General features: G+C 33.8%; 1 protein-coding gene across 19 annotated transcripts in view; it reads left to right on the top strand.

Moving 5' to 3' along the window:
* Positions 1 to 26,348, top strand: part of BAZ2B (bromodomain adjacent to zinc finger domain 2B) — a 313,348-nt gene that overhangs the window by 169,990 nt on the left and 117,010 nt on the right. For 14 of the 19 annotated variants that reach the window (XM_059394024.1, XM_059394017.1, XM_059394022.1 and 11 more), the window contains 4 exons: positions 449 to 592; positions 19,364 to 19,552; positions 23,720 to 23,887; positions 24,835 to 25,028. In XM_059394024.1, the coding sequence (XP_059250007.1) occupies positions 451 to 592; positions 19,364 to 19,552; positions 23,720 to 23,887; positions 24,835 to 25,028 (693 nt within the window). In that variant the 5' untranslated portion in view covers positions 449 to 450. The remainder of the gene's footprint in view (positions 1 to 448; positions 593 to 19,363; positions 19,553 to 23,719; positions 23,888 to 24,834; positions 25,029 to 26,348) is intronic. The other 5 variants (XM_059394023.1, XM_059394012.1, XM_059394020.1 and 2 more) reach the window with 3 other exon arrangements.

Here is a 26,348-nt window from a genome sequence, read left to right as displayed (position 1 = left end):
GATACAAGTTACCCAGTCAGATCGTTGGTCTGATACAAGTTACCCAGTCAGATTGTTGCATGCTTAAGACTTTCAAGACTTGGATGTAGAAGATCCATTCCAATGTGGTGTTATTTTCTTGATTTCTTAAGATAATATGGGTATTATGTTGTAAATGAATAGATGATGAGGTGATTTAGGAAGAATAAGAAGTTAATATGTTATATGCAAATCTATTAAAAGAAGTTTTGGTATACTTAACATTAAACTTTCTTCATAAATTGACATTTTAAATTGTACTTACATTTTTATTCCGTATTTTATCTTTCTGAAAAGCATGCTTTTTGAAATTATTTCATATTTTATAAAAGTATGCCTAAATGACTTACTTTGATAATAAGATAGGTTTAATTCTTTGAATAATTCCACTATCTAATACTGAGAATTAACATTCTTCTCCCTCTCATAGATATGGAGTCTGGCGAACGGTTACCATCCTCAACAGCCTCCACTACTACACCTTCATCTTCTCTACCTTCTGTGGCTTCATCAGTTTCAAAAGGCGGCCTTTCCACGGGAGCTGCTTCACTTAGCTCTACAATCAACCCATGTGGTGAATACCCTTTATTAACTCAGTTTTAGAATGCCATCCATTTACTAATTTGCATTCATAGTGTTTTGTTGAAATGAATAAAACAATTTCATTACCTCTGTTGACCTGTTGCAAAATAACTAGGTTAAACATCTAGCTTGTATTTTTCTCTATTTTACCATCACACTGAGATTGCACTTTTTATGCTTATTAGGCGCATTCTTTGAGAGTCTCATCATAATGTCTTAATCTGACCATTTCAATTAATAAATGAGTACACACAAAATGTTTTGAAACAATAGGCCCATGAGGGAGTAAAGAAATACAAAGGAGTTTTTGGTGGTAAGATTAGGTACCAGTGCTATGGACCTTTTTTTCTAAATTTGCTTCTGATATTTGAAATATCCTTCACCAAACTCCAGCTTTACCCCACTTCACGGATGTGTTCTAAGGGAGATCATTTACTCGATGGAAAATATTTTAAAAATTAACAGCATGACAAGTTTCTCTTAAACATGAACAAAGTTTAAATTGCTAAAAAGACAATAATAAAGAGCTTTGCTTCAGAAATGAAAATAACACACATTTTGATTAATTATGTAGAAGGTATTTTTAAGCATTGCCCAAACACAGATTTGGTAGAATACATCCCTTTAAAAAAAAAAAAATGTGTTAAGTATGATTAACTCATTCCTTTATCACTAAGAAGCTTTTTAACCTTAAACATTTTTTATCTTAAAGATTATTTCATATGTTTATGAGAAGAACAAAATGATATCTTACTTTTTAAAAATTAGATTTATAATTTTGAATAAATAAAATGCATAAATATGGAATGTTTGCCAACTAAATCCCTTAGTAAACTGCTGAATATATATTTGTTCAATACTTTTTTTAATCAATGGAATGACAGGAAGGATGTCGTTTTGTCATCGATTTATCAGAGCAATTTTCTAAAACTTTTTTTTTTTTAAGATTTTATTTATTTATTTGACAGACAGAGATCACAAGCAGGCAGAGAGGCAGGCAGAGAGAGGAAGAAGCAGGCTCCCTGCTGAGCAGAGAGCCTGATGCGATGTGGGGCCTGGGATCATGATCTGAGCTGAAGGCAGAGGCTTTAACCCACTGAGCCACCCAGGCGCCCCATCTATAACTTTTTTTAATGATTATGAAATAACTAAGATACAGTAGTCTTTTGTTAAAAATAAATAAAATCCCTGTTCTCTTGCATCCTGTGCAGTCTTGGTTTTAAGTCCTTTTACAAGTTCATGCACACTCCCCTTATGTGTGAAATAATGAAAGCTTTTGATGATATGCTAACTTAAGATAAAACTTGCATCACTATTTTTATCTTAAGTTAGTTTGTCTAAATGATTGCATGCAATTGTACCTTTGTAATTACTCTTCCCTACTTGTTAGAAGTCTTCTTTCCTTTGTTGTCAACTCATTTCAGTGTATCTTCCAGTCTGCTGTCTAGCTTTGTATTTACTTCTGAATTAGTCTTTATATAATGTTTCTAAAGATTTTTTTTTTAATGTTGAAGGTTTTAATAGCATTCTTGAGTACAGAACCATGAGCTTTCTGTACACTTTGCTGTTACCAGTTTCTCAGTTTTCTGAATTAGTAACATGCTGGGCACTATTTTTTGTTAGCAATAGTTGGGAGTTGCAAAAGGGGTGGAGTATCCTGAGTTGCTGAGTGGCATCAGAAATTTCCTGGTCTAGAAAGGAATTCACTTTTATCATTTATTTACCAACTTAAAAGGTTGTAGGCTTTTTTATGTTGAGTTGCTTATTTTGAATAGAAGCATATTTTATTTCTGTGTTTTCAGAAATCAGTTAGTAACACATTATATTTTTCATATGTAGAGCATCAGTTTTTCACTTTCTAAGAAAATATTTTTTTCTTTGTTTGTTCTTAGCTTTCACAGTGTTGTTTTATTTTCAAGTAAAGCCTTATATTTCAGCTCATAAGTTGCTTGAAAGAATGCACAGTTGTCCCACATAGCTCTATTTTTCATATTTTCCTGTCTTCTCTTATTTGATTCATTCTTTTTGGCCCGTTCATTGGGATAATTCTCTTCATTTTAAAACAAGATCATCAAGTGTTAATGGGCCTGGGCTTTTTGTCTTAATAAACAACTTAAATCTCAATTCGTTTGATGTATAAAGACACAAAACGATTTTCATCTTTAAAATGTCAGAACCTCAACAGTTCTTTAATGGCTCCTTTGAGGACAGTCTGTTGTTTGAAAGTTATTTTAATTGGCCTTTCTCTGTCATCTTCATTAATGATATGTCTATAGGAATTCTTCTGAGTTACAAAGGATGTAATTCAAACCTGCTTTAAAACTTTGAATGATCTAATTTTTTTGAGAATCTTTGTCAGGATTTGGGATTAAACCTACCTGCAAGTTAGTCTGTCACTATTATGGATGTTAGCAGAAGACATGAAACTCCTGGCTCTGAAATTTTATTACTTATTGTCACAACAGTTAACACGGATATCATGTTGGATTGGTTCCCCATGCCTCCTAAGTCCCACAGAGGCTACATGATGGCTCAAATGAACCTTTTAAATGCAGTGGGTTTGTGTCGCAGCTGAAGAATACTGACCTTGGGGAATCCATTGCTTTCATTTTAAAAAAATGAAAGCAAACCCATTCCTTGTCCTAAAGAAGATGTTGCTTTATCCTTCAGGGTTGCTTCTTGCAAATGCAATCCTGAGAAATGACCTGCTTAAAGAGTGGTCTAGGCTTTGCATTCTTAGCATACCCAGCAATAACATGCAGGGACCTGGAAAGGGAGGATTACATCTCACAACGCAACACACCTTTAATTTTATTATAGTTAGCTAGGATAGAAAACAATATCGCAATAGTGATTGATTAATCTAAGGCTATCTGCATATGGGTTTTGTTGGTCTTTTCAGAGAGTAATATTCCTTTCCCTTTAAGGTATGATTTTTTAAAAAATAACCTGCCTGTTTCTAAAAAATAATTTGGGACAGCTTTCAGTAAGTGTATTGGCTCAATAAGCAAAAAGTAAATAAAATATCAAAACATAGGCTCTAAAAACTGAAAAGGTGTTAGCTGAAGAAAGCCACTCTTAGCTAACAAAAAACTTAAAAAAAACTCAAAAAACTGAATTAGCTGCTAAAAATAGAAGGAAAACATAATGGCTTACATGATTCACATACTATTGTTAGTAAGCATATCAGTTCCTCAGAAAAAAAACAGACTTTTTTTTCTGGCCCTGCGTGGTGTAGGAAATATGTCACCAGAAAATTTGTATAAAAAGCCAAAATGGTGCACAGTGTTCTACGTGGCACTTTCATAGATATTAAGACTGTTCCATGGGGCGCCTGGGTGGCTCAGTGGGTTAAGCCGCTGCCTTCGGCTCAGGTCATGATCTCAGGGTCCTGGGATTGAGTCCCACATCGGGCTCTCTGCTCAGCAGGGGGCCTGCTTCCCTTCCTCTCTCTCTGTAATCTCTTCCCTTCCTCTCTCCTACTGTGATCTCTCTCTGTCAAATAAATAAATAAAATCTTTAAAAAAAACATTATGTTCCCCATAATTGGCTCTGAGTGAAAGCCAAGAGAATAATCGTTCCACAATCAAATTTTATCAAATTTATTTGAGATTTGTGGTCATTGACCCAATGCAAAGATAGAACTTTAATACATTTCAGTGATAGTTTAATCTGTGTCATAGACCAGTGATTTTCAACCCATTTTTAAGGGTAGAACTTTCAAACAAAAGCTTATAAAAATACTGAATATATAAAACAAATAAGTCATTTAAAAATTCTCTGGCTAAAGCCTAAGTATGCCGAATTTACTTTGAAAAATTAAGGAGACTGATTTACATATGTATCTTAATAGCAGGCCACCTCCCTCTACAGAAATGTGCCAAATCGTAGTATATTGACCAGTAAAGGCCTCAATTAAGGGTATATGTCAGTTCTGACAATGCTTAACTATGAATAGGAAAACATGGCAATTAAACACACTAGCCAATAGAAAGGCAGTCCTGGAGTGGGTAATGCCATCACAGACCTGGGCTCCTAATTTTATATTCTGTATTCCAGAGCATGCGACTTTCATGCTTACATGTATATCCCATGGCTGTAAGAGAGCTTATCCAGCACTATTTTCCAGGAAAGAAGAAGGTGGGGTAGGAGTGGAGCAAAAATTGCATGCCAGGTTACTTTGAGCCTTATTAAAGAGCTTTCCCAGAAACCCCATCCAGAGATTTCCATTTATATCTCTTTCATCAGAATAGTAATCTCAGCTTCAAGGAAGGTCAGGGAAACTAGTTTTTAGCTGAGCGTACTACCGTCCTAAAGAAAATAGAGGTTATTAGTAAGGAAGGAGCAAATGGAGAGGCAGTATCTACAATGGCTAAGTGGAACCATAGGGACAGGAGGTCAGGCTGGGGAATAGGCTCATGTCAGATCATTTAGAACTTCATGTGTGATGCTTAGAATTTAGGCAGAATAATGTATTGATTAAAAGCAAAGATTTTGCAATTAAAATACCTTGAAATTGAATCTTGGCTTATCCACATATTAGCTATGTAAATTTGGACAAATTACTTACTCCTCTCTAAGCTGTAGTTACCTCATCTATAAAATAGATATAACACCAGCCATTTTGCAGCATTATAAGGATAAATGAAATAATGCCTGCCACATAGTAGGGGCTTAGTAAATTATAGCCATTATTTTTATTCATACTTCATCCAAGTGGAAGGGTTTTAATCATCACATGGCTTTGAAAATGAAAGCTTTAGCATCATATTGAACATCAGTTTGCAACGAGAATGAGACCAGAGGCAAAGACTTTAAGGAATTACATATATTTATCTGGGGTGAAAAATGATAATGGGCCCAAATTAAGGAGTTACTGGTGATGGAGAAAGAAGGTTGCAGAGATATTTAGGGAGTAGATTCTTTTGGAATATAATGACTACTCAAATTTGGCAAGGCAATGTTTAGAGAGAGGGAGAAGCCCTAACATGACTTGAAGAACTGGGTCAGGAGTGATGTAATGAGAAATGTGGAGGAGGAATAAGTTTAAAGGATAAAAGGCTTAGGTATCTTTTTGCATGTTGCATTTAATGGAATGTATATCCATTTATATATCCACACAACTATTGGTGGATATTTGAATTGTTTTTGCCAATTACAATGTTATGACCATTAAATATGGATTCCAATGCATGTAAGCATACATTTCTGAAAATGTCTTCAACTTTACCAGTAGTACTAATTTATTTTCCCACCAGCTGTGTATTAGAATTCCTGATGCTTGTCATCCATGCTAACACTTCTCATTGACAGCCTTTTTGATTTTTGTCAGTGCTGAATACGAAATAGTGTCTCATTAAGGTAACTTTTTATGTTTTTAGCCTTTTGGATTTCTTCTTTTTTAAAGTGATATTTTAGGGCTTTGATGCATGTTTCTATTGGATTATGTATCTTTTTCTTATAAATTTATGAGTGTTTTAGATTTTGGATGCTGGTCCTTTTATCAATTATATTTGTGGGAGATATCTTTTCCCAGTCTTGGTGTGTCTTTTTTTATTCTAAATTGCTTTTTGATTAATAGAACTTCCAAAATTAATGTAGTCAGATTTATCATATTTTTATTTATGCTTATTCTTTTTGTCTTAAGAGCTCCTCTTTCCCCTTCAAGGTCATACATACGTATTTTTAAAGATTTCACTTCTCTCTCCTTCAGTATTAACTTTGAAATGTCTTTGGCTATCAGATATCAAGCCAGTTGTGAGAGACTGAATTGGCTTTTTGGTTTTGCAACTGTGACCATGTGGGGCTGTTAGTTGATACATCAGTCAGTTCAGTCCACGATAACACAAACCACTAAGGCTATTTAAGCAGAAAGAGGTTTCTGGGTACGTAAGAAATTATTGAAGAGCCAGCTCCCTCATTCCCACAAATGATTTCAAGGCATTACTGTTGAATTGGCCTGCTTAAGGAAACTACCCTTGGTTCAATCAGGACACCACTGTTCTAACTGAAGACTCCATGGGTCACACCAACTTCGCCTGAATCCAGTAATCAGGAACCACGGATATAACTGCCTTCAAGGTTGATCTGTGTTGCCTGCTAGATCTATACCAGCAGAAAGGATGCCTCATGCACTGCTAATCTACCAGCTTAACTCCATTTTTAATTCTTTCAAAACACATCTGATTGGCAGAATCTAAATAATGACCAGCATCCTGGCTGCAAGAGAGACTAGTAAATGTAGTTTTTAGCTGCCCAGCTTCTGCATCTCAGGAAGATACAGTGAAAGGAATTTAGAACAAATGTTAAATGAGCAAATTACATCTTCACTTGAGCTCATCTGGTGATGCCCCCTATAGTATCTCCCAACCTGTGAAGTATAATAAACTCCTGATACATACAGATGAGCTTTATTCCAGTTTCAGCAGTTTTTTTTCTTCAGAATATTTAAAAGCTCATGTATATGTAGTACAAATCGCTTTTGAGGGGTGCGGTGCCTGGGTGGCTCAGTCAGTTAAGCCTCTGACTTCCACTTAGGTCATGATCTCAGGGTCCTGAGATCAAGCCCCATGTCAGGCTCTGGGCTCAGTGAGGAGCCTGCTTCTCTTGCTTCTCTGCCCTTCCCCCTACTCATGCTTGCATTGTCTCTGTCTCTCTTTCTCTCAAATAAATAAATAATATTTTTAAAAAAGCAAAAGAAATCTCTTTTGAGATTTGTCAGAAATGATATAGTTGACCTCTCCCTCCTTCTTGAAAACCTGTTTTGGGGGGAATGCTTGTACTAATTGATATTATTTCTTTCTAAATTTCTGGTAGAATCCACCAGTGAAGTCATCTGGGTTTTCAAGGTTTTCTTGTAGTTGTTGTTTTGTTTGTTTTGGGGAGACATTAAAACACGAGTTCTACTTTTTAAATATCAATGCAGAACTATTCAGGTTATCTTTTTCTTCTTTAGTGAGCCTTGATTGTTGATGTCTTTCAAGGAGTTTGTCCATTTCATCTAAATCATTGAATTTATGGGCACATTGTTGGTCCAAATAGTGCCTTATCCTTTGAATGTCTTCTCTTTCATTATTCATATTAGTGTATTATTATTATTACTGATTATTCAATTAGTGCCCTTTTTCCTTTGTGATTAGAGGCTTATCAATATTATTAATTTTTTTGACAAACTAGCTTTTGGTTTCATTGGTTTTTCTCAGATTTCTGAGATTTATTGATTTCTGTCCTTTATTATCTCCTTCTGTATTTCTGTGAATGTGATTTCCTGTTGTTGTTGCTTTTTGGGTTTTGTTTTGTCTTTTTTTTTTTTTTTTTGTAACTTCTTAAAGGGAAGGCTTAACTCGTGTATTTAAGACCTTTCTTTTTCTTATATATGCATTTAGGGCTATAAACTTCCCTGTTAAGTTCTGCAATAGCTGTATCCTACAAACTTTGATTAATTTTCATTATTATTCTAGTGAAAATATTTTGTTTTCCTTTATGAATTCTTTGACCGATGGGTTATTTAGAAGTCAATAATTCAACATTTCGATTTTTTAAATTGATGTCCATTTTAATGTCATTGTCAAAAATATACTGATGATGATCTATGCCCTGTTTTCTGGCTTTCCACTGTTGCTTTTTTAGACTGGCACCCTGTGGGTCTGTGAAAATTGTCAGGTTAGCCAAGTACTTAAGCAAAGATGAGTCTCTTTCTCTCTGGTTTCCTTGCTTCTAAGATTACCCACTACTTTCCAGCTGCTCTCCCAGATTTGGACTCTGTACTCTGTATTCTGACACTTTAGGCTTTCTGCTCTCTAAGCTAATCATGGTGAAGGAATGTACTCACTTAAGAAATACATCAAGCTCAATTGACCTGACGTGTGTACTTCTGTCTTTCAAGAGTATATTTCTGTATATTCTCTGCTAACTATTTTGCTGTGCCCCTGGGGTCCTTCCCCATTCATGCACAGTATACTTAAAGCTAGGTATTTGGATAGTTTAAGCTCTGAATTTGAGCGTCAGTCTTTCTGTGGTTTGCTCATTGACAGAATTTCCCGTTTAAATTTCTTGATTTTGTTTTAAATCTAGTTTTTATTATCATTTTCTGTGGATGGCTCATGTGACCTCTGCACTACTACTACAATATTACTTAAAGTGTCCCCCCAAATAAATAACTATGTTCAGAGCAGCAATGACCACAGTCGCCAAACTGTGGAAAGAGCCAAGATGCCCTTCAAAAGATGAATGGATAAGAAGATATGGTCCATATATACAATGGAATATTATGCCTCCATCAGAAAGGATGAATACCTAGCTTTTGTATCAACATGGATGGGACTGGAGGAGATTATGCTGAGTGAAATAAGTCAAGCAGAGATAGTAAATTATATGGTTTCACTTACTTGTGGAGCATAAGGAATAACACAGAGGGCATTCAGAAATGGAGAGGAGAAGTGAATTGGGGGAAATCGGAGGGGGAGATGAACCATGAAAGACTATGGACTCTGAGAAACAAACTGAGGGTTTTGGAGGGGAGCGGGTGGTGAGGGGAGTGGGTGAGCCAGGTCCTGGGTATTAAGGAGGGCAAGTATTGCATGGAACACTGTGAACCTTGTAAACAATGAACCTTGGAACACTGAAAAAAAATTTAAATTTTTAAATTTAAATTTAAAAAGTTTCTTTTAAAAAAAGAAAAAATTTTCACTTAAGACCCTAGGAATGGTATATGACTCAGTCTACTCAATCCAAATATCTTATTTCCCACAGAGTAGTAAGGAGTAAGGAATAATGGGCACATAATGTAAGTCAGACTAATCAAAGACAAAGAGATCCCGTTCTGGGATTCTTATTAGTGAGAAAGGATATGCTTTTGTCCCACAAATATAGGAGAAAGGGCCCATTTGAGGACATAGAGCCAAGAGAAGAAAGAGAAATTAGATACTGGTAAAGTTTCAATCAATCTTCCTTGTCTAAAAGGAGTTGTTTTCAAAAGTTTTTACATTATATGAGTTAATACATTCACCTTTTCACTTAGCCATTTTGAATTGGGTGTTTGGTACTTTTTGACCTAACTGATATACCCTCTAAGATCTAATTTCTGCCTAATTAAAACTTACCTGGTACTATTTTCACTCTGTTCGCGTTATCTTTCAGAGTCCTTGGCCTTTTACTTCTTCAGTTACAAAACATTCTTTCCCAAACCAGGATGTCAAACATGCTCTCCCTCTGTCTGGAAAAACCTTCACGTGGCTGGTTCTTTCTTATGCTTTTTCTCAGGTTAAATGTCCGGAGACATTAATTGGAGAATTCTCCTCTTTTCATAGTGTCTAGGTAATTGTTCCACTGTCACATATTTTTGTCCCCAATAATTTCCTCCATTATATTCTTCACATATATAATTGTACATTTGGTGTTATTTTACTTCTTTGTCCCTTTGTCTACATTGAAGGACAGAAACTATATCTGCTTTCTTTTATCAGCATGTATCCAGTCAGTGCCTGGCACAAAATACATGCTTAAGAAGCTATTTTTGACAAAAGGAAGGAGATAAACTTGCAGGACTTGGACTTGAAAATTATATGATAAATTAACTTTAATTAGTAAGTTTTCTAGGCCATGCTGTATTTTGTTCTGGTAGTACCAAATGGCTATGCAGGTTTTAGCTGGGAATGGGCATTATAAACCACATGGTGAGGAATCTTAAAGGATCACTTGACATTACTGAAAAGGGTATGAATAAATAAAATCCTGTAAGTCCAAATTTATTATTTTGTTAGAACTTCTCATTTAAAAAATAATCAGGGCTTAAGTTTACAGTCACTAGGGAATCATTAAAAAAAAAAAAAAAAAGAGGTAGCCTATTCTTGTGGGTTTAAGAATAAACCCAAAGCTTCATTCCAGTTTCTTTTAGTATTTATGTTATGAATAACTATTATAACATTTTTAGTTGCTTTGTTGATAGTGTAGATATCTATAAATTTCATTAAAAAGGTTCAGAAATGTTCAGCTGTATAGCCTTCCTCAGTGGGTTTATTTTTGAAATATTATTTTACTTTAACTTTTATTTGTAGTTTTAAATTGGAATTTTAACAGTAAATTACTATAGAAAGGTAATGCCTTCAAATTAATTAAGTACTCATAAAAATAAACCCAGTATTATAGATTAAATTTTATCTCCTCCCAAAAAAGGATATACTGGAATTCTAACCCCCAGTATCTCAGAATGTGACCCATTTGGAAATAGGGTCATTACAGAGGATCAAGTTAAAAGGAAGTTATTAGGGTACGTTTTAAACCAATATGACTGGTTTCCTTGTAAAAGGGGGAAATTTGGACACAGAGACATGCACAGAGAAAGCCATGTGAGGATATAAAAAGAATACCTGAAGTTCCCAAAAGCTAAGAAAGAAGCATAGAACAGATCCTTCCTTAGTGCTTTCAGAGATAGCACGGCCCTGTCATCTCTTTGATTTCAGACATCTGCCCTCTGGAACTGTGAGATGTGGCTTATGTTATAAGCCACTTAGGTTGTGGTACTTCAGTATGGCATCCCCAGCAAATTAATATACCCAGTATGTTTTCCAAAGCTGATTTTAATAATTTTTGCTCATTTTAAGAATTTTTTTTATTGAAACATAGGTAAAATAAGATTTTGGAATTCAATTAATTTTAGTTACCTTTTCTCTATTTCATTATTAAAATAAAGTATAGCTGGACTTGAAGATAAAACTATATCTAAAAAATATTGTATATTTTTAGTATTTTAATCCATGAACTCTAAGTCCTTTCATTGGTCTAACAGAAATGCTTATTACAAAAGAGGAACTGCTCCTATCTTTAGCAACAATCATTTGCTAAACTGTAAACTGAATCAAGAACTGTTTACCATGTTCAGTGTTAGAGAGTGGCAGCTTTTGTTCCCTAAGGTTACCTAGACTTTTAATGACTTGTTTTCTAATTTTAAAAAAAAAAATTGTTTGAAAGGAAAATAGTAACTTTACATAGAATCCAGGCAAATCACTACATAATCAAATGTTCAAAGTTAGTATCACCAGTACACATAGCAACATCTTGGACCTCAAATATGTTTTGCTGAGAAGGATGTACTGCTTCTCCTTCCCAAAGATGCATAACCTCTTCTAATCATGAGAAAGCATCAGACAAACCCACATTGAGAAATGTTCTACAAAATACCAGACCAGTACTCTTCAATGTATCAAGATCATGAGAGACCATACTGAGGAACTGTCACAAATAAGAGAAAATTAAGGAGATATAGCTACTAAAACTGATAAGCTCTGAATAAATTATTAATTTTAATTCCTCAAGATTAATTTCCTGATTTTGAAAATTATTTCATGTCTGTAAGATGTTAACATAGGGGTGGTTGGGACTCTACTAATTTTGAAACTCTTGTGAGTCCTAAAATAATCTCAAAATAAATGCTTTAAGTGAAGACTTTCTTTCTATGCCATGCATCTTTTTAAATACTAAAATGTAGGAATTAATTGGCTGAGAAATTTTCGACAGTGCAGGAATGAAATGAAGATTATTTGCAGGAAATGTCACCATTAACTATAGAATTCTTTCTGTTCTCTAATCAAAGTTTAAGATTATAGTTTGTATATTTTGAATTCCAGAATATTTGAAGATTTAATATATTTAAGAATTTTAATATGAACCAGTAATTTGAGCATTTCTTTAATTTACAATAATTTTGATGATGTTCTATTTGGTTATTACACTTACTCATTGCTAGTGTTGAAGTGTGCACATAACTTTTACTTGAACGTGCTGCCATTTTTTATGATTAGCATACTTTGCAGTTTGTATACTAGAGGCTGATTTTGCAATGCCATAAAATTATGCTTATAATTTTAAAGAACTAGAGACAAGAGTTTGAAGACATGTTGCAACAAGTTTGGGAAGCAATGAAAAGATTAAAGACATTTTTATTTCTAGCATACAAAAAGCAACATTTGTGGAGTTCTATCATAGTAATCAGTCTCCTTGATTTTTACAAAGATTAGATGCTTTAGCATACTTCGTATAATTATTTTGCCTTAATTGGCTATCTGGACTTTTCCTGACTGTTAGGAGATTTTGTTCACTGGTAATTCAGGTTCAAGACATTAGTACAGTATTTATACTATTCTGTTCTTGTGGGGGGAAAACACTTTTTGTATTGTGGCATGAAGTGCACTAGCATTAATAAAGATATTTGCAGTTACCATGCCTTGTTACTGAGACACTGACATTTTATGTAACTGCTTTAAATCACTTATACCTAGATTGGCTAGCAGAATTTGAAAAGCTCTGCTCAGAAGTGTTCAGCTTCTTATAATTTAAGTCAGAAGTTAGGTATTACAGATGGATATTAATTTTTATTGTGCAAAATGTGCACATTTGTTACCTACCCATTAAAATGGAAACTAAAAAGTTCATAATGTTGAAATTACATTTTTTTAAAAATATTTTATTTATTTATTTGACAGAGAGAGATCACAAGTAGGTAGAGAGGCAGGCAGAGAGAGAGAGAGAGGAGGAAGCAGGCTCCCTGCTGAGCAGAGAGCCCGATATGGGACTCGATCCCAGGACCCTGAGATCATGACCTGAGCCGAAGGCAGCGGCTCAACCCACTGAGCCACCCAGGCGCCCCTTGAAATTACATTTGAATGTTAATATCTGTTATAAAGAGTAAGTGTAATCTTCTAAAAGTATTTTCATTTTATGATATAATTTATCAGGTTGCAGGCGTTTTCTCTGAACAAAATTTAAGAGTTTTAATCATAACAAGTTATTATTTGGGAGTATCTTCTGATATTAGATATATGAATGTAGAAAAAATGACTTCTACAAACGTGGAACATTCTAATATCCAAATAATCTTATTTTGTAGTTGTAAGATTAATAGAGCCTGTTTGACTCATGTTGTATTTTGTTTCATGTAAAACAGCATCATTCTGCTTTTTTATTAATACAGAATATGCTTTGTTTTAAATATAGTTATAGCATTCACTGAACTACCACCAGTCCATGATGAAAAATCACCTTGTGAACAGTAACTTAAAATTTTAAGACAGCTAAAGGCGGACATTGTTCTGATAATGGAATGAGGGTGTAATCTAAACAGCACCCCCTGCTGTATAAGAAGATAAAAGCCACAAGCCACATTGGAGGGAAGGCAAACCACAAGAGACTGGTCTCTGGGAAACAAACTGAGGGTTTTGGAGAGAAAGGGGGTGGGGGATTGAATGAACCTGGTGGTGGGTATTATGGAGCACTGAGTGGAGTGCATAAACAATGAATTTTGGAACATTGAAAAAAAATTAAATTAAAAAAACAAGTCACAACAAAGAATTCATTAAATCAGCTTCTAATTTCCCAAAGACCTTTGAGTAACATTGTAAAGCAAAAAACATTGCTTTTTATAATTGGAGGAGAGAAAAAGTGATATATGCAGCTGACCTTTGAACAACACATATTTGAACTGTGTAGGCCCCTTATACATACTTTCTTTTTCAATCAATACAGTATAGTACTATAAATGTACTTTCTCTTCATTATGGTTTTCTTAACATTTTCTCTAGCTTACTTTATTGTAAGAATATGGTATAAAATATAGATAACATACAAAATATGTGTTAAATGATTGTTGAATTGTCAGTAAGTCTTCCAGTCAACAATAGGCTGTTAGTAGTTAAGTTTTGGGAGGAGTCAGAAGTTACTGTTGGGTTTTCAACTGCAGTGGGGGGAGGGAGAGTTGGTGCCCTTACCTCTCTTTTGGGTAAGGATCAACTGTATTCTTAATTATTTAAGAACGATTAAGTTATTCTAATCATTCAATGATAGAATGAGTCTAATCATTCAATCTATTCAAGTTAATCTAATCACAAATAATTATTCTATCCTTTTAAAGGAAGAAGGAAACAAGGAAAATTATCATTTTAGTTGTCTGTAGCAGGTATTAGGAAGTGTTGCCCTTGCAACTGGTAACAGTTTTTTTATGCAGTGTTTTGTAGAGTAAAAATGATTAAGAGATGGCCTTTTCCTTTGTAACTTTAAATCCTAGTAATGGTACAGTGAAAGATAGCAAGTAATCATGAAAGTTCAAAGAAACCGCAAAACAGGTCTGGGAAATTCAGGGATACTTCTTAGGCAATATGTTTTTGAGATGGTTAGGATAGATAGGATTATGAGGCAAAAGAAATTCAAATGCATGATACATATAGGTCGAGGGATGGGAGAGGTGTGAAGTAGAGGAAATAATGTGACTAAAAATACAACAGTGGAAAACATTCGTTAAGTACCAGTTGTGTTTCACACTTTGCAGTTATTGGGGATACTAAGATAAATGAGATTCAGTTTTTGTTCTCAAAGAGTTTAAATCTTAGTTTACCAATTAATTGCATAGAAGTGATGGTTAAAACAATGGAAGCACATGAAATAACTGAGAAAGCATAAAGAAAGAAAGAAATGTAGCTGGACAAAATCCTTAAGAATGTTTGCTTTTAGAAAAGAAAATCCAATAAACCAGACCAGGAATTTTATTAAAAGACATAGTTAAGAAGAAGATCAGGACAGTTCCATGACCTGGAGCTTAAGGGTGAACATGGGTTTTGTGTTGCTGGTTTGTGGTTGTTGGTTTTTTTAAAAAATTTGTTTGTTTTTGGGTTTTTTGAGTTTTCCTCCCCTTCCTTACTCCCCTGATAGTGGGTTTTAATGAGGAAGAGGCACTCAGCAATGCTAGATTTATACAAAGTGGTGAAAATTAAGACAAGTAAAGATCAGTGGGACCTGGTAATTAAGAAAACTTCAGTAACTTGAGGTTTGAGGTTTGGCACAAATATTAAAGATTCTGAGAAGAGGGGAGGGAGTAGACATACAGGTAAGACTTCTTTCAAGGTTAACGCAGGAGAGATGGTGATGAAATTGAGAAGGAAGAGTAGATAGGGTCAGGGGAGTAGTTAAGAAAATGGAAATGAGAAATTGTGGTTAAGTGTAACCTAAGAGTTTAAGACCTTGGAGGTGGTAGAATTTTGAGTGATCAAATCCAATATGTGACTTAAATGGAATCAGGAAGAATAAAGACCAAGTGATAATTTTTTTTTTTTTAAGATTTTTATTCATTTGAGAGAGAGAGAGACAAAGAGCATGAGCAGGGGAGAGAGGATGGGGGAAAACAGGCTCTCTGTTGAGCAGGGAGCCCAATGTGGGGCTCGATCCCAGGACCCTGGATCACGACCTGAATTAAAGGCAAACGCTTAACTTTCTGAGCCACTGAGGCGCCCCTGGCCAAGTGGTAATTTAAAAAAAAAAAGAACCAGGCTTCAGTGAAGTAAGGCAAAAGGAAGCTAGGAAGTATACTTGCAAGTTTAAATGAAGATTCAAAAGAACTTCCTGTTGGGGCACCTGGGTGGCTCAGTGGGTTAAGCCGCTGCCTTCGGCTCAGGTCATGATCCCAGGGTCCTGGGATCGAGTCCCGCATCGGGCTCTCTGCTCAGCAGGGAGCCTGCTTCCCTCTCTCTCTCTCTGCCTGCCTCTCTGTCTACTTGTGGTCTCTGTCTGTCAAATAAACAAATAAAATCTTAAAAAAAACAAACAAAAAAAGAACTTCCTGTTCTAATTGAAGGTCTTTGGATTAGTCCCATGGATGGGCCTCTTCTGCTCTTAATGAGTAGTAGTAAATTAATTTGTTCAACAGATATTTGTTGTATTTCTACTTTGAGACAACATTTTAGGTATTTATTGACTTGTACATATGACAGTATCACTTTAAATAATATTGAAATATTAACTAACTTGTTCTATTATATCATGGTATAAAAAATAGTTTAGTACTATTTAATTTATGTTCAACCATGAATTTCTTGAGGTCAGGGATTGTCTCATTCATCCTTGTATGCCAAGTTCCAAATATAGCACCTGACACTTTTAGTTATGTTCATGAAATGCCTGAATTACAGAAACTTTTGAATAAAGAACAGAATGATTCTGGAAGGTTATTTATTTACATGGAATTAGTATCTGTGTTTTTTTAAAGGTGGTAGAAAAACAGCATTAAATCGTAGTTTTAAGAGTTTTTTTAATGAGAAAGATGTACTTATTGTATCATTGACTAATAGGTTCTTGCTATAATGGCAAAACATAGTGAAAAATATGAAATGTGTTATGGAATTATTTCTCTTCTGTGTACAACTATATCTGTGTAGCAGAGAAAGTCTCTAATGTGTATTTTTGATAATGCATGGTATCACTGTAATCATAATGTGGTCTTAGTCTTTTTTACTAAATACAAATGTGAATAGACCAACAGGGAATAAACTCTATAGATTCCATTGTCACTTGGGTGTTTTCTATGCTTTAATTACCTTCACCAAGAATTTTACAAGAAGGGATAAGAAAATAGAATAAGACAGCTTCTTTGTAATGTCTCCAGGCATAAATGTAACTTTGTGTACAAGACTGTACTTTTTTTCCCCATTTTAATCTGTGGTGAGTAAAGCTCATATTTTGTTAAAATTCTAGACTCACTTCCTCTTAGATATCACTCTTTTTAGAGTTAAAAAAACTTTGTTATCAAATTCTATATGATTGGTTCTTAATTACTGCTGCAAGAGTGACAGCTTCATTTAGATATTGTTTGTGTTTTATTTTCATGAGACTTCAGGGTTTAGCTCATTTACTTCTTCACAAAAATAAAATTGATGTTTTAACTATGCATCTAAGAATGCTTACTACCAGTTCATTAGCTATCATAGAAGTATTTCTATCATCTCTGATCCTTTGTAATTTTAATCTGTTCTGAATTTTCATATTTGTATAGTTTTGAGTTTACCCCACGGACTTTTTTCATATTAAATAACTGTTACATGGAGTTGACATATATAATTTAAGAATTATTATTTTGTAAAATATAAATGAAAAATGATTCTAAAATCCTCAAACTAGAATGTTCACTTCAACTTGCTTATCCAGAAAACTGATATAAAAGGAAATGTAACTGATCATAGTATAAATGAATATTAATGAAACATTTGATTAAGGACATCTCATTCATGAAGTTGAATTGATTGTTGAGAACCATGGATTTTACATGTGAAAATAAACAAATAAATACTGGTTCTTAATGTTACAGGTTCATGTTTTTAGAGAAACTAGCTGGCTTTTAGAGAATTGGCCAAAAAAAAAAAAGTCCACAGTCCTTCTGGTGTCCTGTTGCTAGGCTTGATGATGTTTGAATGACCTTCTCTAGTATACCCTATTTTTGTTTGCCTCAACCTTAGTGCTAATGTAGTCTAGAGCTCTGATAACACTGAAGTACCGAATTCACAAATTTTCTTTTTTAGTCTGTGATGAACAGAAACAGATTGGCTGACTTGGGAAAGATACCCACAGTCTATCTTTCCCTTGTGCTCCCTGCAGTTTCTTTGTGGCCCTTCTTGCAAAGGCACATTGAGGATCTTCCCTGTGAGATCCAGTTACTGTGTTGTTATAATGGGACCTTGACCAGAAGTTTTTACCTTATAAGTTGATATAAGATCTACTTGGTGAAATTTATTTAAATCTTACTACTTTAATAAAAAATATAATGTTATTTCAGTACATAATATAAGGTTTATATTAGTCTCTGAGGGTACATGCTAACCTTTTTCATGATTCCTCTTGGCTCTCAGGGAATAAAAAAGCAGAGGAGAGATCTCTTTGATAACTAACTGATAACAAAAAGTATACCTATTTTTAGCTTTTGTTTTTACATTTCTCAAATGTATTATGTTAAAAACAATTAAATTGCAGTGCACAGTTAAGTATGATATAAACAGAAGATAATAAAGGAGACCTATCCTTATTTTAACACAGAGCATAATACCTTTCACACAATAAATTCTTAAAATAGACTGGAGTGTGGAGTTTGACACTCTATTTTCATAGTATCAGGCTAGGGGAACTTAATTATTTCTTGGAAGTAAAAGGAGGATTTCCAAAAATTAACAAATTTTCTGTCAAATCTCTTACAAAGTATGAAAAATAAGTTGTGCTTTTAGTTGTATAACATTTCGACCTGGAGTTTATGACACTTAGAACTAGATATTTAGAATGCAGATTGAAAAGTCACACATTTGAATTGAATGTGATCCTTCCATCACAAAGTTAAAAATGACTTTTATATTGATAACCAAACTTGGATGCATTTAGAAATATCTTAGTAAGTTTATTCATTAAATCTTTATGCTGCCTTTTATATTGCTTTATTAGGCTAGAATATAATCCCTTTTTCGTGTCAACTCTCCTTACCTGAGAGCTATTGGACAGAGACCATAGCTTCACTTCTGGCTCTTGGAACTGGGAATGCCTTGCCCAGAGTGTGTGATAATTTGAGTAATGGCTTGGTGACAGATTGTGGGCTGACTTCATTGGTTTTTAACCTTATATTAATAGAACGCTTTTGTTTTCCTTGTTATGAGTAAAAAAAAATTGATAATAATGTACATGTATTAACAAAGTTCAATTCACATCAGTGGGTCAAATTATTATAATTAATGACAATTATACCTCAAATCTCAAATTCAAAGTAAATAAGGTTATGCCACTCATTTTCATTTTATTTAGAGTACTTTCATATTTCTGTAGGGTTTGAAGAGCAGAAATAGAAAAAGAAAAATGTAAAATAAAAATTTATGATAAGAAATTAGTATAAATTTTAATTATGAACTCTGAAATCAGATAAATCTCATCTGTTTTTATAGTACAACTTTAAGTGTGTTTTTTTCCCTCCCAGGACATTTATTCAGAGCAGCTGGGGATCAACCGTTTAACCTGTCCACAGTGTCGAGTGCCTTCCCAATGGTCAGCCACCCAGTCTTTGGTCTACATTCAGCCAGCTCAGGGCATTCAGAATTTGGTGGTTTGGGGACACTTGGTACACCCACAGCCTTAGCCGCACATCCCCAACTAGCATCTTTTCCAGGTAAACATCTGTTACAAACAGTGTTCAAGGAAAGGAGGAAAGCTTGAAAATGTTCAAGCAATAATTTGTTTATTAAATTGAACAAAAAGAATTAGTCTAATGCCTGGTATATTGAAACTCTTGTACAAGAATTGACTCAATCCTATTTATCACGTGCAAAAAAACCCCCACACTATGTGTGCTAGATGGCAGCATTGATTACAGCTATGCAAGTGTTTAGCTAGAGAAAGGGGCATCTGCCACAAAAGTGATTAATTAGGCCAAGTGTACGTATTGTGAGTGTAGAGCTTGATGAATTTTTCTCAGCTTTATTTGATTTTTTTAAAAAAATTATTTAACTTACAATGGAAAGTAAACTCCAGTTCTTATAGCAAATATCTCTATACTTTTGAATTCTCACTTCTCTGTACTTTCCAAGGAAGGTGAACTTGGCTTTTAAATTCTATATTTTTCCATATTTGATCAGAACAACTATAAATTTGCACCATTTGCATTACAGCAAGACCAGAATTATCCCCAGTTCTACAGATTATGATAATTCAGGACCTTAGTAAGGCACCAATTAAAGCTTAAATTGGATAAGCATGCTATAATTTTCCTTGTTATATTATTTTCAAAGCCTAAACTTTCATGTGTTTCCAGTGATTGATTTCACTTTAATAAATTTTAGCAAGGGATGCATGGTTTGGTCTTATAAAAAATAGTTTACAAATTAGAACATAATTCTAGAGACAAATAGACCTGAATTTAAACCTGACTGTTACATTTTAGCTGCGTGATCATGAACAAGTAATCTGACCACTCTGCCTCAGTTTTCTCATCTGAAAAATTGAGGATAGGTAATGGTACTTGCTTCTTAGGGCTCTTGTGAAGATTGAAGGAGATAAGCCATATAAGTACTGATTGCAATGTTTAGCATACATGAGTATATAATTAGTTATTATTATTATTACTTCCTCTTTCCCACTTTAATGGGTAATGAACTATCAAGTGCTTCTTCAAAAGGAAACAAACATCTCATTTTAACTGTATACAGAATGGAAAGACAGATTTATATTTCAAGTACTGTTTCTTGAGTCATACTCTTTTAATTCAGTTGTCTGGAAGAGAGTAGCTGGTGGGGAGAGTTAATATGACTAGAAAGTTAAAAATCAAGTCTTAAACTAAGCCTTAACATTTGTTTTAAAAATACTAATAGGAATTTATTTAGGCTAGTTTCTAACATGGTTGCTTAGCAAGATGATCAATCTGATAGATATTTGCTGAAATATAAAATTTCTGATTAAGAATAAAAATAGATAGTAGAAATATAGTTACTGGGTGTCTTAAAAATTTTTTTAATCATTTTGTCATAGCTTATTATACCATTGCTTTTGAGCCTATCTAAATTATTATTCACTCATTCATTTATTGTACAAAGTTCTTTAAGCATCTGCTGTATTCTGTGCATTGAGGAATATACTGACATAGTATGTGTAATTTACAGTTTTTAGGAGATGGATAAACAATGACAAAACAGTCTTTAATGGTGAAGTATGTCTATGTAAGCATACTGTTTTCACCAAATAGACACTATGCCTAGACCTAGAAGACTCATTTGTTTAAGTTGTAGATTGGGCATAATAATTTAAATTTAAATTCTCTGTAATTGCCTTTATTCAGAAGGGTAATCTAAATGCCAAATTTTTGAAATCACCTAAAAGTTAAATGAAGACACGCAAGAAAGAAATTACTAGAAATTTTAAATAAAGAATAACTTACTTTATAATGTTATGTACTTTCTGCATTTCAGATAATAAAATCAACAGATGCAAAATTATTTAATGGATATTAGTCTAATATTATTTCCATTTTATATTGACATAGTATTTCACAGTAATTTCTTTAAAAATATTTATAACTTTTGGTCATTATATTTTTATATTATATTACCATGAATTTCTGTGAAGCATCTGGCTCCATCAAGTATGAAAGATTTAAAAATTCTGCTATATCTTCTAGGCCCAATATCATCTGAAATATTAGACTCTTTCAGTTGAATATAATTAATGTTGCCAATATGCTGTTACCTTCTTTGAATAGCTTTAGAAACTCATCATATTCTGGTTTATGTAATCCTTATTTTATATATTTTCTTTTATGAACAAACTATTTTGTGAGTGACTAAGTTTATTTTCATTTTCTTAAACTTGGAAGATAAATAAGCTTTTCATTTAACAAAAATTATATTATTTCTTATGAAATATTAGATATTTGTAAAGTTTGTAGTCAGAAGCTCTACCATTTTCATATTTTTATTTTATTGATTTTATTTACCTTTTTTTTTCTTTTAACTTGTGGTGTCAGCTTGTTTATAACATACACATTTTCCAACTTTTTATTTTCTAATCCCCATCGTCTGTACTTATTTATAGTGAGGTTCTAAAGTATAGTGTTATGGTTATGCTTTTATCTGAGCATTATTTCTGAGCATATTTTATATCTAATATTTGAATCTTATTATACTTAGATTGCCTTACCAACTTGTAGGCTGCTTATGAAGTCTATACATTCAGCTGTAATGCTTTAATTATAGACTCTGTATTAAATAATGTAAATATCTTTAGGAAACCTCAGTCCCTTTTTATTAGCAATTTGGAACCTAGGTTTCAAACCTATAAATAAGAATAGATTCCAGCTGAGCTGATACAAGTCCAAAATACACAGTTTTCCTTCCCACCTAAATACACTTCTTTCATCTAAACAGGGATAAATGATTAATGCTTTTGTATAGTTATTCTTGGTTCAGTTCCCATCATTCAGGCACTGCTAAATATGCATTGGTGTCATTTCACTAGCAGTGCCTTCCTGCAGTGCAGAAGAATAGCTTTTGCAGTTTTCTGCTTACTCTGTTTTTAGACCTTTTAGAATAGCAGCCACCATGAACATTTCACTTTTTGAAGAAAACAGATTTTGTCATTAGATAATGAAGGTGCATATCTTTACATTCTGTTTTTAATGAAGGGCTATTCTTAGAAAAGATTTAAAGATCATACAAGAAACTGACAAAATTAAATTTTTCCCATACTATATTTTCAGTTTCTTTTCTCTAATTTCCTCGTGTTGGTTACAATCAATGAAAAATACAGCACATCTCTTAGAAGATTAGCCTGAAAGGTCATAAATGATTTGGTAATCTGGCAGGTTAGCCAAGTAGAAAAGATTATTTCTAAGATTTTAAATGGGGCAATACAAGATGTTCTTTTGGATTATTTTCAAATATCATCTTAATCTTCACCCTTTTTGATAAATGTATTCTATAAAATTTGGCTTCTCTCCTTTTCTAATAGTTTTAACTAAGAGCCACTGTTTGAACATCTAAATTGCATTTGATGATTTTCTACCATTGATTCACTTTACATTGATAAAACAATCATTGTTAGCTATAATTTATGAAAGAAAATATAAACAAACTCCAAGCTTTCCATATTAACTTTTATGGGGAAGAGTTTTGTAGAACTTTTATGTTTTAATATGACTTATTTTGGAAATCTTTGAATACCTGAGACAGAAAAAAAACACTGCTTTTGCTATCTTGATGTTTTTAATTAAGTATAGAATATCTTCTTTCATAAATGAACTTGAGGTATACTGGTTTACAGTAGCAGTCTTGGTATTATTATTTATGATTTTTCAGACTCAGATTTAAATTGTATATAATTTGAGGAAATTCTTAACATAGGTTGTAAATGGTACAACCATAAATTCTAAGGTTTTAAAATACATTAGTATATTCTTAAATTTCATAATTATGAAATTTTTCTAAATTCTCTAATTTAGGAAAATTATGGTATAAGTTATCAAGAAGTCACACAGTTCTTTACTTTTCCAAATTTTCCATTTTATTTTTAAAACCATAGACTACCTTTATTCTTCATAAACTTGAGTTCAAGGAAGCTGCCAAGTGAAGATCCTTGGATACTTTCTTAATGAGAGGAGTGATGAGTATGTAACATCTAATAAGCTGTCTTACAGTTAGATGATCAGAACTGTGTATAATGCAGCTGTTCTGTTCCAAAATGAAACTTGGTATTTTTTTCCAGGATTAAAGTAAGAAAAGCATTGTTACATTAACTAGAAAGTTAATTCAAGTATTTTTTGCTTGTTTGTTTGATGTTTGGTTTTGAGGTGCAGAATGGTGGCGAACAGCAGATGTTCATAGTCGCACAGGGGCAACCTTCTTTCCACCATTACTGGGAATTCCACCACTGTTTGCTCCTCCAGCCCAGAATCATGATTCTTCTTCATTCCATTCAAGAACTTCAGGAAAAAGTAATAGAAATGGTCCTGAAAAAGGTATTCCTTAACTTAAGTGATGTTTTACAAATCCTCCATTCCAATACCTATTTTCAGTAGAGTTTAGTTTTAATAACTTTATATAACAGTATACTAGACACTTTTCACGATGGCTTGCTTACTCCTTAACAATAACTCTGAGAGATTGGAAGTATCTTCATTTCACATCCAAGAGTAAATAAGTGATTTGAGGACAGCTTGCATGGCAGTGTGGCATGGCAAGATTTGAACCTGGCCTTCTAACTCCCAACTCCACTGCTTTTTCCTCTGTATCTCATTACCTCCTGTGTATAATCCAGCATAAGATTTACTTCTGTAATTAAGCACTAAATTCATCAAAACTATTATCCAAGTACTCCTTTTTTCTTTTAAGTGATCATTAATATTTCTGCAGTTTATAACCTGTTAGAATAGCATTTGCAAATCATAATAGCATTTTGGATGGTTTATTATTATCATTATCATTTCTCACTTGGGTAAGAGCTTTTGGTGAGTTTGCTCTGAAAAGGGAAATGTTTGCATTTAATTATATTTCTAAACATTATTTTAATGGAAGTGGAATTCAGATAAATATAAAATTACCATTTTAAAGTGAACAGTTCGGTGGCATTTAATGCATTCAGTCTTGAACAACTTCCACCTCTGTATACTTACAAAACATTTCATCATGCCAAAAGGAAACTCCATACCCCTTAAGCAATTTCTCCCCATTCTTCCCCCTCTCAATCTCTGGCCATCACTAGCTTATGCACTGTCTCTGTGGATTTATTGTGAATATTTCATACAATACATGACTTTTTATGTCTGACTTCTTTCATGATGACTGACTTTCTTAGCGTGATGTTTTAGAGTCATTCATATTATATATAGCATATATCATTACATCATACCTTCTTTATGACTGAGTAATATTCTCTTGGATAAACATGTTTGTTTTTATTTTCAAGGTGTAAATGGGTCAATAAATGGAAACAGTACATCATCTGTATCTGGTATCAACACACCTGTATTATCCACTACTGCTTCAAGTTCTGTGGGACAAACTAAAAGTCTAAGCTCAGGTGGAGGAAATCGAAAATATAACCAGGAACAAAACAAAAACCAGCCTTTGGATGCTAGAGCTGACAAAATAAAAGATAAGGTAAGTTATTCCTTCCAGAACAAATGTGTAACAGATCTTTATGTAAGCATTCCAAGCTTCAAACTACCTGAATCTATGGAAAAATTTCTTATGAATTACCACTCCTATTTTACAAATGCTTATTTTTATGGTTTGGTACTAATATTAGGACTCTTAAAAATTACATCTGTTAGCACCAGTATAAATAATACAAATAGTAATAATAGCTAAGATTTGTGGAGAACTTAACATATAACAGCTCTACTCTGATTGATTTGCATATAATATCTATTTTAATCCTCTCTATAACCCCTAATTAGCTAGGTATTGTTATTATAAATGGAGAAACTGGGCCTCAAAATAGTTGGCCAGTAAGTGGACAGGATTTGAAGTCCAAGTGGTTGACCCCAGAGCCCATGTTTTTAAGAAAACAAAAATGAGAAAACATTTTATTATGGGAAATTTGATATCTATAGAATAGACAGAATAGTATGATAATCCTGTGTACCCATTATTCATTTTCAAGAGTTGTCACCTCTTGGCCCATTTTATTTCATTATATCTCCAATTGTGCAGGTTATCAGTTTATACCTCTCACCTTCCTCTGCTTGACCAGTTGGCACAGTTAGAGCTTGTCAGCAGAGGGTGTTGGAGAAACCGTGGAAAAAGAAAGGCTGTTTCTGGTTGCAATGTTTTCTTCTTGCTGTCATGCTGTGGCTGCCAGTGAGTAGCTTTCAGCCCAGCTGGCAGCTTCTCTGTGGTTTTGGTTTAGGAGACCTAGAAGTACACACTGTCTGGTGGGTCTCATGGGCATCCCAGCAAGCATCTTAGTAGTAAGTTTTGCCGGGATGCCAGTGGGTGGCTTTCTAGCTAATTTTAGTGGCACCCCAGTGAGGAGGTTTCCAGAAACTTTTCCTGGCACTCCAGCAGGCATGTTTCTTATTTGCCAGCCTTGACCTGTGACACCTCAGTGAGCTTTTCTGCCATCCAGTGGGCAACAGCCACATCCTCTCCAAAGTCTGAAGTTCAGCCTTGGGTGAATGAGGTTGGAAGATAGAGGCTCTCTTCCAAGTTTACCTTTATTTTACTACTCTACCTCTGCCCTCCAGGAAGTGGTTGTTCCCTACATCTGCTATTTCAGTATTCTTTAGAGGTCTCTTTATCTCTTTTAGTAGTATTCATATTCTGCTACTAGTTAATAATTCTACATCATAAAATCTCCCAGTTCAAATAGCTGATGTGCTTTCTGCCTTCTGACCAGATCTGTCTGCCATTGAAAAGGTATTATCAGGAGTAGGGTGGATATGCAAATTGCAGATGATAAATTCACTCCAATATTCT

The sequence above is a fragment of the Mustela nigripes genome, chromosome 3 (genome assembly GCF_022355385.1).
Source record: "Mustela nigripes isolate SB6536 chromosome 3, MUSNIG.SB6536, whole genome shotgun sequence".
NCBI lineage: Eukaryota > Metazoa > Chordata > Mammalia > Carnivora > Mustelidae > Mustela > Mustela nigripes.
This window is presented reverse-complemented; position numbering and strand designations above follow the sequence as displayed.